At 36.4% G+C, this 17,017-nt stretch overlaps 1 protein-coding gene across 5 annotated transcripts in view; it reads left to right on the top strand.

Annotated features, from left to right (window-relative positions):
- The window catches only part of ANKRD26 (ankyrin repeat domain containing 26), a 125,382-nt gene that overhangs the window by 87,245 nt on the left and 21,120 nt on the right, over positions 1-17,017 (top strand). For all 5 annotated transcript variants that reach the window (XM_058297776.2, XM_004470751.4, XM_071215475.1 and 2 more), the window contains 4 exons: positions 5,584-5,767; positions 6,756-6,881; positions 11,378-12,334; positions 13,673-13,825. In XM_058297776.2, coding sequence (XP_058153759.1) covers positions 5,584-5,767; positions 6,756-6,881; positions 11,378-12,334; positions 13,673-13,825 — 1,420 coding nt within the window. The remainder of the gene's footprint in view (positions 1-5,583; positions 5,768-6,755; positions 6,882-11,377; positions 12,335-13,672; positions 13,826-17,017) is intronic.

Genomic DNA, 17,017 nt, shown 5'->3' with positions numbered 1-17,017 from the left:
CATCTGCAAATAGTGGAAGTGTTACTTCTTCCTTTCCAATTTGGATGTCTTTTATTTCTGTATCTTGCCTGAATACTCTTGCAAGATCTTCTAACACAGTGTTGAATAAGAGTGGTGACAGGGGTCATCCTTGTCTTGTTTCAGATCTTAGAGGGAAAGCTTGTAGTTTTTCACCATTGAGTATGATGTTGTGGGTTTTTCATATATACCCTATATCATGTTGAGGAAGTTTCCTTTTATTCCTATCTTTCGAAGTGTTTTTTGTTTGTTTGTTTGTTTTTGGGAAATAAAATTGGGAAACCTATGGGGGGGGGTCTTCTGAAAACTTTTTATCAAGAAAGGATGCTGAATTTTATTGAATGCCTTTCTTGCATCAATAGAGGTGATCATGTGATTTTACTCCTTTGATTTGTTAATGTGGAACATTACATTATTGAGTTTCTTGTGTTGAACCATCTTTGCATACTTGGGATAAAGCCCACTTGATCATGAGTGGAATTCATTTAATGTGTTCTTGGATTCAATTTGCTGTATTTTATTGAGTTTTGCATCTAAATTCATTAGAGAGATTGGTCTGTAATTTTCTTTTCTTGAAACATTTTTATCTGGCTTTTGTATTAGGGTGATGTTGGCTTCATAGAATGAATTAGGTAATTTTCCCTCCTCTTCAATTTTTTAGAAGAATATGAGCAGGTTTGGTATTAGCTCTTTTTTGGAATGATAGGTAGAATTCACCTAGGAAGCTATCTGGTACTGGGCTTTTCTTTATTGGGAGGTTTTTCATGACTGATTCAATCTCATTACTTGTTGAGGTCTTATATTTCTTCTTTAGTCAGTATAGGTTGTTCATGTGTTTTCAGGAATTTGCCTATTTCATCTAAGTTGTCATATAGTTGTAATTTGTTGGCATACAGTTATTTATAGTATTTTCTTATGATCCTTTGTATATCTCTGGGGTCAGTGGTGATGTTGCCTCTTTAGTAACTGATTTTATTTACATTTTCTCTCTTTTTCTCTTTATTTTTTTCTTATCACACCTCCCCTCCCCTCTTCCTCAGACAGTTCTTTTGTCTGTCTTCTCATTGTTTGCTCACCTTCTCCAGGAGGCACCGGAAATTGAACCTGGGATCTCCCACATGGGAGGTAAGTGCTCAATGGCCTGAGCCACATCTGCTCCCCACAGGCTGCAGTGTCTGTTGGCTTGTGGCATCCACTTGTTTAGGAGTCTGCTCTTTGCGGAGGGTGTGGCATCTAGCTCATTGCTGTGGGTGCAGCGTTTAGCTTGTTGAGATGGATGTGGCATCTGCTCGTCTTTTTTAGAAGGCACTGGGATGTGGACCTGGGACCTCCCATGTGGTAGTTTGGTGCCCAACTGGTTGAGCCACATCTGCTTCCCTCTCTTTTTCTCTTTGTTAGTCTAGCTGAGGGTTTATCAATCTTATTAATCTTCTCAAAAAAACAGTTTTTGGTTTTGTTAATTTTATTTTTTTAAATTTTCAATTTCATTTATTTCTGCTCTAACCTTTGTTATTTCTTTCCTTTTGATAGTTTTGGGATTACTTTTCTGTTCTTTTTCTAGTTCCTTCAGGTGTGTCGTTAGGTCTTTCATTTTAGTTCTTTTTTCTCTTTTAATGTAGGCATTTAGGGCTATCAATTTCCCTCTCAGCACTGCTTTCAGTGCATCCCGTAAATTTTGATATGTTGTGCTCTCATTTTCATTTGCATTGAGATATTTACTGATTTTTCTTGCAATTTCTTCTTTGACTCACTGACTGTTTAATAGTGTGTTGTTTAACTTTCATATGTTAGTGAATTTTCAAGTTCTCCACCCATTGTTGATTTCTGTTTTTATACCATTGTGGTCATAGAAAGTGCTTTGTACAATTTCATTCTTTCCAAATTCCTTGAGACTTGTTCTGTGACCTAACATGTGGTCTATCCTGAAGAATGATCTATGAGCATTAGAGAAGAATGTATATCCTGATGTTTGGGGGTACAATGTTCTGTATATATGTTAGGACTAGTTTGTTTATTGCATTATTCAATATCTCTGTTTCTTTATTGATCCTCTGTCTAGATGTTCTGTCTGTTGCTGAGAGTGGTTTATTGAAGTCACCCACTATTACTGTGGAGGCCACTCTCCCTTCAGTTTTGCCAGTGCTTGCCTCATATGTTTTGGGGCACCTTGAATAGGTACATAAATATTTATGATTTTTCTTTCATCTTGATAGATTGCCCCTTTTATTAACATATAGTGTGCTTCTTTGTCTCATAACATTTTTGTATTTAAAGTCTATTTTGTCTGATATTAGTATAGCTACCCCCATCTTTTTTTGATTACTGTTTGCATGGAAAATCAGTTTCCAACCTTTCACTTGCAAAATATTTGTGTCCTTGTGTCTAAGGTGACACTCTGTAGATAGCATATAAATTGATTATATTTTTTTAATCCATTCTGCCAATCTGTGTCTCTTAATTGGGGTGTTTAATCCCTTAACATTCAGTATAATTACTGTAAAGGCAGTACTTCAACCATTTTATCTTTAGGCTCTTATATGTTATATCTTTTTAGTGTTTCTCTTTTTATCCTTTTAGTTACCCTTACTAATCTTCCTTTCTACACTATCCTACAGATCTCTTCCAATCTTTTCCATTCAACCTGCAGAACTCCCTAGTATTTCTTGTAGGGCCAGACTCTTTTTGATGAGTTCTCTCAAGTTCTGTTTATCTGCAAATATTTTAATCTCTCCCTCATATTTGGAGGACAGTTTTGCTGGATAAAGAATTCTTGGCTGGCAGTTTTTCTGTTTTAGTACCTTAAATATATCATAGCACTCCTCTTCCTCCATGGTTTCAGATGAGAAATCAGCAGTTAATCTTCTCGAATACCCTTCGTATGTTATGGATCTCTTCTCTTGCTGCTTTCAGGGTTCTTTCTTTATTTTTGGTATTTGACAGTCTGATTAGTTTGTGTCTTAGAGCAGTTCTGTTAGGATTATTCTTTTTGGAGTACGCTGCATTTCCTGGACATGTACATTCATGTTTCTCATGAGAGTTGAGAAATTTGGGGCCATTATTTCCTCAAACATTCCTTCTGTCCCCTTTCCCTTCTCTTCTCCCTTTGGGATACACCTAATGTGTACATTTATGTGTTTTATGCTGTTCTTAAAATTTTGCTCATTTTTTTCCATTTTTTTCTCCTTCTGTTCTTTTTTTTTTTTTTTTTAAGATTTATTTATTTATTTCTCTCCCCTTCCCCTCCCCTCACCCTGGTTGTCTGTTCTCTGTGTCTATTTGCTGCATCTTCTTCGTCTGCTTCTGTTGTTGTCAGCGGCAAGGGAATCTGTGTTTCTTTTTGTTGCGTCATCTTGTTGTGTCAGCTCTCCGTGTGTGCAGCACCATTCCTGGGCAGGCTGCACTTCCTTTCTCACTGGGCAGCTCTCCTTACGGGGCGCACTCCTTGCGCATGGGGCTCCCCTATGCGGGGGACACCCCTTCGTTGCATGGTACTCCTTGCGTGCATCAGCACTGTGCATGGGCCAGCTCCACACAGGTCAAGGAGGCCCGGGGTTTGAACCACGGACCTCCCATGTGGTAGACAGACGCCCTAACCACTGGGCCAAGTCCGCCGCTGTCTTTCTATTTTTATATCTGTGTAATTTTGGATGTTCTGTCTTCTAATTTGCTAATTATTTCCTCTGTCAAAATCTGCTGTTGTGTGATTTTAGTGTTTTTTTTTTCTTTAAGATTTATTTTTATTTATTTAATTCCCCTCCCCTCCCCCGGTTGTCTGTTTTCTGTGTCTTTTTGCTGCGTCTTGTTTCTTTGTCCGCTTCTGTTGTCATCAGCGGCACGGGAAGTGTGGGCAGCGCCCTTCCTCGGAAGGCGCTCCCTCCTTCGCGCTGAGCGGCTCTCCTTATGGGTACACTCCTTGCGCGTGGGGCTCCCCTACGCGGGGGACACCCCTGTGTAGCACAGCACTCCTTGCGCGCATCAGCACTGCGCATGGGCCAGCTCCACACGGGTCAAGGAGGCCCGGGGCTTGAACCGCGAACCTCCCATGTGGTAGACGGACGCCCTAACCACTGGGCCAAAGTCCGTTTCCCTTTAGTGTATTTTAAATTTCTTTTTTCGTGTCCCTCGTTTTCAGAAGAACTTTTTACATGTTTAATGTATGTTTATACTTTATTCTTTATGCTCACCCAGAATTTTCTTAATATCCCTTATCTCTTCTTTTATCTCAACTTGATTTAGGAAATTTATGTGGACCTTTTTGATTCATTGTTCCAAATTCTGTGTCTCCTCCAGCTTTTTAATTTGTTCCTTTGGGTAATATCTTACTATTTCTTAGTATGGTTTGCAATTTTTTGCCAATGCCTAGGCATCTCTGTCTTGCTGAGTTTACTCTTTGAACCTGCGTGTACTAGTGAGGCCTCCTTTACAGGCCACTCATGCTGCTACCCTCTGCACCCAGCAAGGCCCTTCCTTGCTGATGACCTGCTCCTCTGCCACTTGTTCTGCATTCCCACTGCTTCTTGTGTACCTGGCAAGTCTGCCTGTCTTCTTGCCACTTCTGGAGAATGAGTGAGTGTGTTCTGCCTCTCCCTACTATGCTATCTTGGGTCTTCTGAACTAATTCATTTTATATTACAGATACTTGAGAGAATTTTTAAATTGCTTCTGTAATTTTATAGGGAAGGGAAATTCTTAGTCCTGCAGAGTATAAATTTCTTGCAAATAATACAGCAAGTTTTTAACATGAATACTTATACTAATAACTAAATATACATTCCTATTTACTTTGAATAAATTCTTCAATACAGAATTACTTTGTTAAAGCATAAGAACTTTTAAAAAAGGACTTTGATCCATATCACTAAATTGTTCTTGAGACATTTTATGTTAATTTACACTTCCACCAACAGAGTATGATGCCCAGAATCATTTTTAAAAAGTTGTGTAGTTTTCCATATGCATGGAATGAAAAGCAAAATGGAAAGTGATTATCATTTAATTAATTAACATGGATCCTGTCTTGTTCCAAAAAGGATTTTTAAATGATTTATGAAGTAGATGATAACAAGATAGGGTATGTTGAAAGTATTACAAAAGAAAAAATATAGGAAGTTTGGAGCAACAGATATTAGGCCATCTTGTCTCATGTTGGATTATAGTAATCAACAGGTTATGGAAAAGACATATGAAAGTGCTTTCTTATACTGTAAATCAGTTTTGGAGTATATTAATATTTAGAGGTATATTTATATTTAGAGTATATTCATATTTAGAGGTAGGTCATATTTATGAGCTCCTTAAAATTTTATTTCTAGTTAATTTATAAATGTAAACACCATCTTCTCTTTTTAATTACTTTAAATTATTTGTCCTAATGGAGGAGTAATTATTGCTATTTGGAAATAAGGGTAATTTTCCCCTAACTTTACTGCATGATATCAAAATTCATTTCCCACAATATTTACCAGTGTTATTACTAACAAAAATCTACCAATTAGCTGGATATCCTTTTATTGCTAAACTTCAAGTAAACAGAGTGAATTTTAAATTAAGCATATTTATTTGCAGATTTACCTTAAAACAAGAAGAAGAGAAAAGAAGAAATGCTGATATGTTGTATGAAAAAATTAGAGAACAATTAAGAAGAAAAGAAGAGCAATATAGTAAAGAAGTTGAAATGAAACAACAACTGGAACTCACTCTTCGAACGCTAGATATGGAATTGAGGACTGTAAGAAATAATTTGAATCAGGTAAATTAATCTGTGGTAAGAATTACATATTTCTAATTTTATTTCATTAATATTATTTATGATATCCCTTTGATTTAATTAATTTTATTTAGATTTAAAGTAAACCCCAAAATGTTATCTCCTAAATATGAGCTATAACATTCATAGTTAAAATCATTATTTAAAATTATTTTACTGCAATTGTTGGCATATAATACGAGTTCACTATATGTTTTCTGAATAATGGAATGGAAGGTAAATTAGGTTTAATCATTAACTTAACGTGTTAATTTTGGCATTTTTAATTTTTAATGTTAAAATATAGGTTAAATAGCTATGACAGGATCATGACTAGTTAAATGTTTAGTAAGGAATTTTCTTTCACAATACTGTGTTTTTTTGTATTTAAGGGCTGTTGCTCTGTGACAAATTTAGTTGTCATTTATACAGTTAAAATTTGAATAATTCAGATGGTATAAATAGTCTTAATAGGAGACTATTTTTTTAAATTTATTTTTCTCCCCCCCCCATAGTTGTCTGCTCTCTGTGTCAATTTACTGTATATTCTTCTGTGATCGCTTCAATCCTTATCAGTGGCACCAGGAATCTGTTTCTTTTTGTTGCGTCATCTTGTTGTGTCAGCTCTCCATGTGAGCGGCGCCATTCTTGGGCAGGCTGCACTTTCTCTCACGCTGGGCAGCTCTCCTTACAGGGTGCACTCCTTATGCGTGGGGCTCCCCTATGCGGGGGACACCCCTGCATGGCAGGGCACTCCTTGCGCGCATCAGCACTGTGCATGGGCCAGCTCCACACGGGTCAAGAAGGACCGGGGTTGGAACCTCGGACCTCCCATGTGGTAGGCAGATGCCCTATCCATTGGGCCAGGTCTACTTCCTGCGACTTTATTTTAATAGACTTTTTTTTTTTTAAGTTTTGCTCTTAATTAAGCTTTTAGGCTTTTGTTTTTTAATGATGTGAGACAAAAAAAAAATGACAAAATATGTCTTAGGTTGTAGAAGAGCGAAATGACACCCAGAGGCAACTTTCTCGAGAACAGAATGCCAGACTATTACAAGATGGAATTCTGACCAATCACCTCTGCAAACAGAAGGAGATCGAAATGGCTGAAAAGAAAGTGAGTCAGAATTCTGTGGTATTGTATTTAGTCATTTTCAAATATATGTGTATCATGGAAAATATAGGAGACTTTTAAACCATATGTGTGCATATTGGAATTGGGACAGGCAATTTTGGCCCATTGTGTAAAGTAACATTATTTTTATTTTATTTTATTTTATTTATTTATTTTATTTTATTCCCCACCACCACCTTGTTGTTTGCACTTGCTGTCTGCTCTCTGTCTGTTTGTTGTGTCCTCTGTGTGTCTGCTTGTCTTCTTTTTAGGACGCACTGGGAACTGAACCCAGGACCACGCCCAATCCCTTGAGTCACCTCTGCTGCTCGTTTGTTGTTTCTCTCTTTGTGTTTCCTCATTGCGTCATCTTGTTGCATCAGCTCACCGCACCAACCCATTGAGTCAGCTCACTGTCTTGGTCGTCTTCTTTAGGAGGCACCGAGAACTGAACCTGGGACCTCCCATATGGTATAGGCAGGCACCCAAATGCTTGAGCCACATTGGCTTCCCAAGTAATATTCTTAATTCAAATACTTTTAAAAAAAATTTTATTTATCTCCTCCCTCCCCTAGATGGTTCTCTCATCTGCCTGCTCATTATTTGCTTGCTTTCTCCAGGAAGCACTCAAAATCGAACCTGGGACCTCCCACATGGGAGGCAAGTGCCCAATGGCCTGAGCCACGTCTGCTCCCTTTGGCCTGCAAAGTTTGCTGGCTTGTGGCATCTGCTTGTTGTGGTGGGTACGGCATCTGCTCGTCTTCTTTAGGAGGCACCAGAACCTGAATCTAGGACCTCCTATAGTGGTAGGCAGGCATCTAACTGGTTGAGCCACATCCATTTCCCAATTCAAATCGTTTTGCTGCAACAGTCAACTGGTGCCATTCACAATAGCCTTATCCAAAGCAGAGCATGTAATATTTTCCATAGAAATGGATGATCTTCTAGGATCACTGAACTGTTGCTACTAATAGCAAATGTTGTTATTTTTGGCAGTGATTTCACTACCTTGATATAGTAATGGAGAGATTTGTTTATCACTGCTACCCATAGATAAGGTGAGGAGAAGTATAGCCAGAGGCCATATTTTGATTATCGTTCCCTTCACTCTTGAGAAAAATAACAATTTGCTCCAAGTGAAGTCCTATTTCAGAACTAGGAGCTCTTTTTTGAAAACAATGAAATGCCATAAAAACTACTTAATCATTTTTTTTTAAGATTTATTTAATTTATGTCCTCCCTCCTCGTTGTTTGCACTGTCTGCTCTCTGTGTCTGTTCATTGTTTGCTCGTCTTCTTGTTTTATTTTTATAGGAGGCACTGGGAACTGAGCCTGGGACCTCCCATGTGGTAGGTAGGTGCCCAGCTGCTTGAGCCACATCTGCTTCCCTTTAGTGAATATTGACAGATATTTTATTTTTAGTGAAATAGTTCAGTATATTTTCCCATTTCCCATTTATTACTGTTTCAAACATTATGAAAATGAAAATTTTCTGAGTAGCAAATAATCTTATGATTTTCTAAGAAGAGCACTATAATGTTTATTTTCCCTTGGTCTTTTAAAATATGAGGTTTCTTTTGTTTTTTTATATTTATGCTAGAAAAGTAGCCATGGTGTAGTTGAAGAACATAAAAGACAGGGGATTTCTCCAACTTGCATATATATATATATATATATTTTTAAGATTTATTTTTATTTATTTCTCTCCCCTTCCCCGCCCCCCACCCCAACCCCCACCCCCATCCCTACCTCCATCCCCATCCCCACCCCCAGTTGTCTGCTCTCTGTGTCCATTTCCTGTGTGTTCTGTGTCTGCTTATATTCTTATCAGTGACACCCGGAATCTGTGTCTCTTTTTGTTGCATCATCTTGCTGCGTCAGCTCTCCATGTGTGTGTGTGGCACCATTCCTGGGCAGGCTGCGCTTTTTTTCATGCTGGGTAGCTCTCCTTGCAGGGCGCACTCCTTGTGCATGGGGCTCCCCTACTTGGGGGACACCCCTGCATGGCACGGCACTCCTTGTGTGCATTAGCACTGCACGTGGGTCAGCTCATCACATGGGTCAGGAGGCCCTGGGTTTGAACCTTGGACCTCTTATTGGTAGGCGGACGCCCTATCCGTTGGGCCAAATCCGCTTTCCTGTTTTTGAACCTCTATATTTTATAGAAATGTGATAATTAAATGAGTTACTTGGTGTATAAATAAGTGCTTAGTACAATGCCTAGTTTTATCAGTTATCAATAACTGTGTAATTATTACAGTTGACTATAAAAATATTAGAAACATAGAATATCTATAGAATATTCTCAGAAAAAAAGGAACTTAGAAAACTTTAAGAAATTTAATCTGTCCAAATATATGCAACGCTAAGGTTCTTAATGTAGTATAGTTGTGTAGATTAGATATCAAATTGTAAGCCCATTAGGAATTAATTTAGATTAGGAAGAATGTGGTATTATTTGGGTGATATTCAGGTGGAAATACTTAAAATTTTAGGATATGTGAAATGTATTTTATTTTTTTATTTTTTTTACAAAAGAAAAAAAAAGTCACATTTATTTTATAAGGTAATGTTTTCCTTAAGTATTATACACAAGGGTAAGTTGAGCTGTCTATAGGAAAACAGAATATGATTTTAGGAAATTACAGGAGAGTCAACATTGTGCTTAAAGCTTTAAAATAGACAGGCTTAAAAAGTAGCACAGGAAGTGAATATTGCAAGGTATGAGCAGCTTTAAAAAGTATACAAACACAATAATGATATAGCTCAATTTAAAAACCTCTAGAGATGCTTTGCTTTCAGGCAAATTCAGACTATTAAGAGAGGACTGCTTCAATATTAACAGAGGAAAGAAAGAAATAGCACTAACTGAAACACGGCCCTTTTCCAATAAGCCAACTCACAATTACCCTTATAATGAAAGGGAGCAATGGCATATACAATTTTAAGATGGAGACTAGGGGAAACAGACTTGGCCCAGTGGTTAGGGCGACCGTTTACCACATGGGAGGTCTGCGGTCCAAACCCCGGGCCTCCTTGACCCGTGTGGAGCTGGCCCATGCGCAGTGCTGATGTGCGCAAGGAGTGCCGTGCCACGCAGGGGTGTCCCCCGTAGGGGAGCCCCAGGCGCAAGGAGTGCACCCCAGAAGGAGAGCCGACCAGCGTGAGGGAGGGTGCAGCCTGCCCAGGAATGGCACAGCCCACACAGAGAGCTGACACCGGATGACACAACAAAAAGAAACACAGGTTCCCGTGCCGCTGACAGCAACAGTAGCAGACAAAGAAACAAGACGCAGCAAATAGACACAGAGAACAGACAAACGGGGTGGGGGGGGAGGGGAGAGAAATAAATAAATAAATCTTAAAAAAAAAAAGATGGTGACTAATTCTAAAACTAATTTTGCGATGTGCTTTTGTACTTATGTTTGGATGTGAGACATGCTGATATTCCTGGAATTCACAGCACTAAAAAAAATCAGTGAAAACTCCTACAGGGTTACTCTCCCCTTCCCTCCTTCTCAATGGGAAGAAACACTTTACCATCTCAATAACTGAAAAGCCAAAAATATAAATGACCTCCGTAATTTTGGTTTATACCTTCTCTGGAGGACGAGGTAGAAAAGAAAACAGTTGATTTTTTGTTTTCCTCATGTGAAAAGCCAAAACATGCCAACAGAATTCTGCAAACAAGATGTGGAAATAATCAAGAGCTGCCTGTATAAATATTACTTTAACTTGTGCTTTTTTCCTTGCCTAGTAGTATTTATAATGCTACATTTATCTGGGAGTTCTGGCATCTTTCTAAACTATCTGTTGCATCCTGTTACCCAAGTAGAGAATCATATTTGCATAAGAGTTTGTTATAATCTGACCCCAAAGAATTTTAATGTTCTAAATAGGCCAGGAAGTAGAGGTTAATAAATAAAACCACCACACCAAAGGTAAAATCACACCCTAGATTAAATCCAAAAAGTATGAAATTTATACTGTAATGATTGCATGTATGTTTGAGAGGGGATTATTTTTAATATTTTTAGTCTGTCCATATATATGCAGAGCTAAAGAAGAATTTGAATCAGGTAAATTAATCTGTGGTAAGAATTATATATTTCTAACTTTATGTCATTAATAAAGTAAACCCAATTTTTTAACTCAATTTTAAAAATGTAGTCTAATTTTTTAAGCTTTATTTTGCTCCTTCTGGGTTTGTTATAATTCAGAGAAAGACATTTCCAATTCTGAGATTCTTAAAAAAAATTCTCTTATGGTTTCTTTTTCACATTCTTGGGTTCATTTTTTTTCTATTAAATTTTTGTATTATTAGGAATTTATGCTAAGATGTGAGGTTTGGATCCAACTTTATTTTTTTTCCAGTTGGATATCTACTTGTGGGAGGCTCATTTATTATATAAATCTATAAGTTATTTTTTATTTTCAGAGGAAATCATGATATGTCATTTTAGTGAGTGGTAACTAAAAGATTGCTTTGTTTTACTTAGGTTTCTGATAGTCATGAAAAAGGAAAAGATCTTTTGCATAAAAATCACATGTTGCAGGATGAAATTGCCATGTTAAAACTGGAAATAGACACAATAAAAAATCACAACCTGGAAAAAGAAAAGAAATATTCTGAGGACTTTGAGATTGTAAAAGAAAAAAATGTTGATCTTCAAAGAACATTAAAACTGAATGAGGAAACATTAACAAAAACAGTATTTCAATATAGTGGACAGGTGAATGTTCTGACATCAGAGAATGCAGTGCTAAACTCTAAATTAGAAAGTGAAAAACAAAACAAGGAAAGACTGGAAACAGAAGTTGAATCATACCGTTCCAGGCTGGCTGCTGCAATCAATGATCATGATCAATGTCAGACATCAAAAAGAGACTTAGACCTTGCTTTCCAGAGAGCAAGAGATGAGTGGTTTCGTATACAGGACAAAATGAATTTTGATGTATCTAACCTCAAAGATAACAATGAGATTCTTTCTCAACAACTTTCTAAAACTGAAAGTAAATTCAATAACCTTGAAATTGAGCTCCATCACACAAGAGATGCTCTGAGAGAAAAGATTTTGACTTTAGAACGTGTACAAAGAGACCTAAGCCACACACAGTGTCAAATGAAGGAAATCGAACACATGTATCAAAATGAACAAGGTAAAGTGAATAAATACATTGGAAAACAGGAATCCTTAGAGGAAAGGTTATCCCAACTACAGAGTGAAAATATGTTACTTCGGCAACAACTGGATGATGCTCACAACAAAGCTGACAATAAAGAAAAGACAGTAATTAATATTCAAGACCAATTTCAGGATATAATAAAAAATCTTAAAGCCGAAAGTGAAAAACAAAGTCTTCTGCTGGAAGAGAGAAATAAGGAGTTAATCAATGAATGTAATCATTTAAAGGACCGACTGTATCAGTATGAAAATGAGAAAGCAGAAAGAGAAGTAAGTATCAAGAAATATAAACCTTTAACTTCCTGAGAGAAAATACAGAGTAATATTTGGTTATGACTAAATGTTAAGCCTAGCTGAAAATGAAAATAGACTATATTTGTATTTTCTGTGTCAGAATAGAAGCATACTTTTTATCTATCAAATAAAAATCAGACCTGAAAGGTGCCTATGAAATTTTAGGAGGTTAAGTTATGCATTGTTAATAGATAAATAATTAACGCTGCTGAAATAATAATTTCAATCTTTGTCACCACTTTGTAAGACCATATAAGAACATGATGAAACAGATAAAAGGAAATGTTCATACCTAAATTGAGTTTTTTAAAGTTAAGATTAAATGGGTTACCTTTGTTGGCAGTCAAGTCCCAGATGAAATGAAGTGTAGATGCTGTATCTTGTAATAATTTTCCTTCAGTAGCTTTTTATACATTTTTAATCTATGTAATTTATTTTTCTCATGTCCATTTGAATTAAATCTGTACACCTTTCAGTCCCAATTTATGTATTATTATGACTGCTCAACTCATTAAAGGCACCAGCTTTTCATTAAGTCATAATCTGAGACAAATGTGGTAAATTTTAGCAAAATGTATTTGATTCATTGTTTCCATTGCTACTTGTAATTTACTTTGAACATTTTTAACAAATGATTTGCTTATAATTACTTCTTATTTCAAGGCTCAATTACCATCATTTGGACATAGCTTGCCTATACAGAGATAAGTGTAACTGCTGTGGTTTGTTATGTTAGCACTGGAATCTCCCTGTTGGATGTGTGGAGTCCAGCGTAGCAGGTGTGCAGTGGTTTGGGGAGAATCTCAATAGCTGAGGTCAGGGAGGGAGGTGGAGGTGGGGTTACCGAAAAGGGCCTGGAAGGCTCTTGTAAAGACTTTTGCTCTTATTCTGAGATAGGAATCTTGGAAGGATTGAGTATGTGAGGAACCTCTAATAAAAAAGAGGGAAAAAGTGTAGAACTTACCACCTCCACTCTCACCCACATACCCTTTTTTTTTTTTAAGCAATAGGTTTGTTGTTAAACTTTGCAAGCTCATTGTGTTGCGGGGAGAAAGAAGGTGGATAATGGAGCTGAACCTATTGTCTAATAAATGTAATACTGATTAGGCAGGGGGATAACACTTTCCCTGTCTTTAAATGAATTCAGCGATAAACAGAAATGTATACATAAGAGGAAGAAAAGAAGGTGAATTGATGTATGTGGTGATATTTTTCAAATATATTTTTCAAAGTATGTATCTTAGAATTAGGTTTTATGAACACAATTTATTAATAAACTGATTTCTAAAATCAGTAACAGAAATGTTTTATCAGGTAGTTGTAAGACAACTTCAACAAGAACTGGCTGATACCCTAAAAAAACAATCTATGTCAGAGGCTTCGCTGGAGGTTACATCCCGTTATCGCATTAATTTAGAAGATGAAACACAGGATTTAAAGAAGAAATTAGGTCAAATCAGATGTCAAGTATGTATGAAATTTAACGTTCAGTAGTTAATCTATAGCTCTTTAAATAATGTATTTTATTTTAGGATACTAATTTTAGTGGACATTTTTCTTTTGTATTTTCATTATAATTAATTTTATTAAAATTTTATTATCTTTTTAAAGCGCTTATTTCTGCAATTTTGACTTTCATTCTGCTATTGGTATTATACAGTATAATATTTATTCTTGGGAAAGGTAAGAATTATGCAGTTTTCTCACGGAAGTTGAAAGACTTTTTTCCTACTAGACAGTATTTTTAATGAAGTCTCTTTTGCTACAGTGAGGCAATTCAGATTAAGTCAGAAAAAGTACTTAAATGGAATAGTCAAGAAGATACACAGCCTATGTATGTTTCTTTAATGGATTTCAGCATAAGTTGCCACAGAAAGGCCATTAAACTGTTCTGAAAAATGCAAATTTTAAGTTGTTTTACAGACCAATTGAAAAATTAGACATTTTTGTAATTTTCCTTTCATTTTAGATATATTGTAAAATTATAGAAAATTTCAGATCATGTATAATATATACTTACTCAAAATATAGAATTAAGAAAATTATGTATATCCTATGATTGAATTTTTAAACTTTATTGACCTATAATTCACAAAATTCATACAGTTCACCCATTTAAAGGGTAGAATTCAATGGCTTTTGTTTAGAGAGTTCTGCTATTATCAGTATAATCAATTTTAGAACATTTTCATCTCAAGAAGAAACTCCACATCTTTTTTTTTTTTACATTATTATCAGACAAGATATATTTAAGAGCAAAAAAGAAGTCCATATTATAATTAAAAATTGGTAAATTTATCAATCCTAAACATTTATGCACCCAACAAAAGAACTTCAAAGTACATGAAACAGAAAGTGAAAAATGACAAGGAAAAAATAAACTCACAATTACAGTTGGAGATTGCAACACTCCTCTCTCAATAATTGATGCAAGAACACAGAAAATCATAAAGCATATAATAGACATGAACAGTAGTAACCAACTTGACCTAATTAGCATCCATAGAACAATTCACCCCACGACGGCTGAACACACATTCTCCTCAAATGAAGATGGAACATTTACCAAAATACAGCACACTCCGGGCCATAACACAAGTCTCAATAAATTCACAATCACCAAGTTATACAAAGTATGCTCTCTGACTACATGCTATTTAATTAGAAATCAATAACAGAAATCCTCAAATATATGGGGACTAAATAACCCACCTCTAATTTTACTACAGCCTGGAAGGGCAGGAAGTTTCTCATCTTTACTCTAACTCACGAATATATGTTGGCATAAAAGAAAGAAAAACTACAACTTTGTTTTCCGGTATAGAGGAAATTCTGACAACAATCATATGAACTAAGTTTAGGATTAAAGCAGAGCACACCTTTGTAGCTAATGATCAGGATACAGGCAGGGAACTCATATGGATCTATTTTCTTTTCTTTTTTTTTTTTTTTTTTTTTGCAATATTACCTATACTCATATTTCACATGAGGTTTTGCTATGCTGTACATCCCATGTTACATTTTTTAGCTTTCCTTCTATTTTTTTAAAATTGATTTTGTAAAAATGTTACATTAAAAAAAATATATATATATATATATGAGGTCCCATTCAGCCCCACCACCCCCACCCCACCACTCCCCTCCCAGCAACACTCACTCCCCTCATCGTGACACATCCATTGCACCTGGCAAGTACATCTCTGGGCATCTCTGCACCTCATGGTCAATGGTCCACATCATGGCCCATACTCTCCCATATTCCATCCAGTGGGCCCTGGGAGGATTTACAATGTCTGGTGATTGCCCCTGAAGCACCATCCAGGGCAACTCCAAGTCCCAAAGGCAGGCCCACATCTCATCTCTTTCTGCCACTCCCCATATCCATCAGCCACCATGTCCACTTTTCCCACTCCAATGCCACCTTTTCTCTGCTCCACATCTTTTAGACGTCACTTCCCGCTTCCCTTCTTCCTCCCCTTTTTGCCCCCAGTTCTAGGCAAACTCTATAATCTATTTTCTGTCTATATAAATTGCCTATTCTGGACATTTCATATAAATGTAATCATATAATATGTGGTCTTTTGTGTCTGGCTTCTTTCACTTAGCATAATGTTTTCAAGTTTTATTTGTGTGGCAGCATGATGTCACAGTATTTCATTCCTTTTTATTGCTAAATGATATTCCATTGTATGGATATATCACATTTTATTTATCCATTTATCTGATGGACATTTGCATTGTTTCCACTTTTGGCTATTATGAATAGTGCTACTATGAACATTCATGTACAAGTTTTTGTGTGGACATAAGTTTTCATTTCATTATTGAAAGAGGAAGAAAGTACTGTTGGCTAGTGGGATTGGTGAAAGTTTTGTGATGGACTGGGGACTTTTTCTGGACCTGATGCTCCCCATTTGATGCTACTTTTGATGGTGTGAAAAGTGATTCATTGTAACATGTATAGGAGGAGGCTTCTGTTGACAGACCAACAGCCTAAAATACCAAATTTTATTAGAACACAAAGTACGTTAACAATAACAATGCTACCAGAAAACATTTGATAAATAGCTCACTCTGCCAGGGACTCTTCTAAGTACTTTACATATATTCCCTAATTTAATCTTCCCAACATCCCAGTGATTTAGTTACTATCATTATCTCCATTTTACAGAAGAAAACAGAGAGAGTTCAAGTAATTTTCTCAAGGTCATACAGCTAGTAACTGGTGGAGCTGGGATTCAGACTCAGGCAGTCTGGGTCCCGTTTAGACCCAGGCAGTCTGACTCCTGCCCCTCAGACTATTCTGTGAAATATTTGATTGTCACCTAAAGTAGCATGTTAACTTTTATAATCACTGGCATAGCTGTGATTATGTGTTTAAAATTATAATTGATATAGTGGTGCATGAGATACAAAAACATAAATGCTTAATAATGTAACTTCTGTCTTTCCCCAATCTATTGGTCTGTGAATTTGAGTATTTAGCTGATAAAACTACCTTAAAAACAAGAATAATATTGTGTTTTAGTACTAGAGCAGGAATTGGTAAATTTTTCTGTAAAGGGCCAGATAGTAAATATTTTAGGCTTTGTGGGCCAAAAGGTTCTTGTCTCAACTGCTTAACTCTGCCATAGCATGAAAGCATGAAAGTAGCCACAA

This window comes from Dasypus novemcinctus, chromosome 5, assembly GCF_030445035.2.
Source record: "Dasypus novemcinctus isolate mDasNov1 chromosome 5, mDasNov1.1.hap2, whole genome shotgun sequence".
In the NCBI taxonomy this organism is placed as follows: Eukaryota; Metazoa; Chordata; class Mammalia; order Cingulata; family Dasypodidae; genus Dasypus; species Dasypus novemcinctus.
The sequence above is the reverse complement of the archived record's forward strand: the minus strand, read 5'-3'. Positions and strand labels throughout refer to the sequence as shown.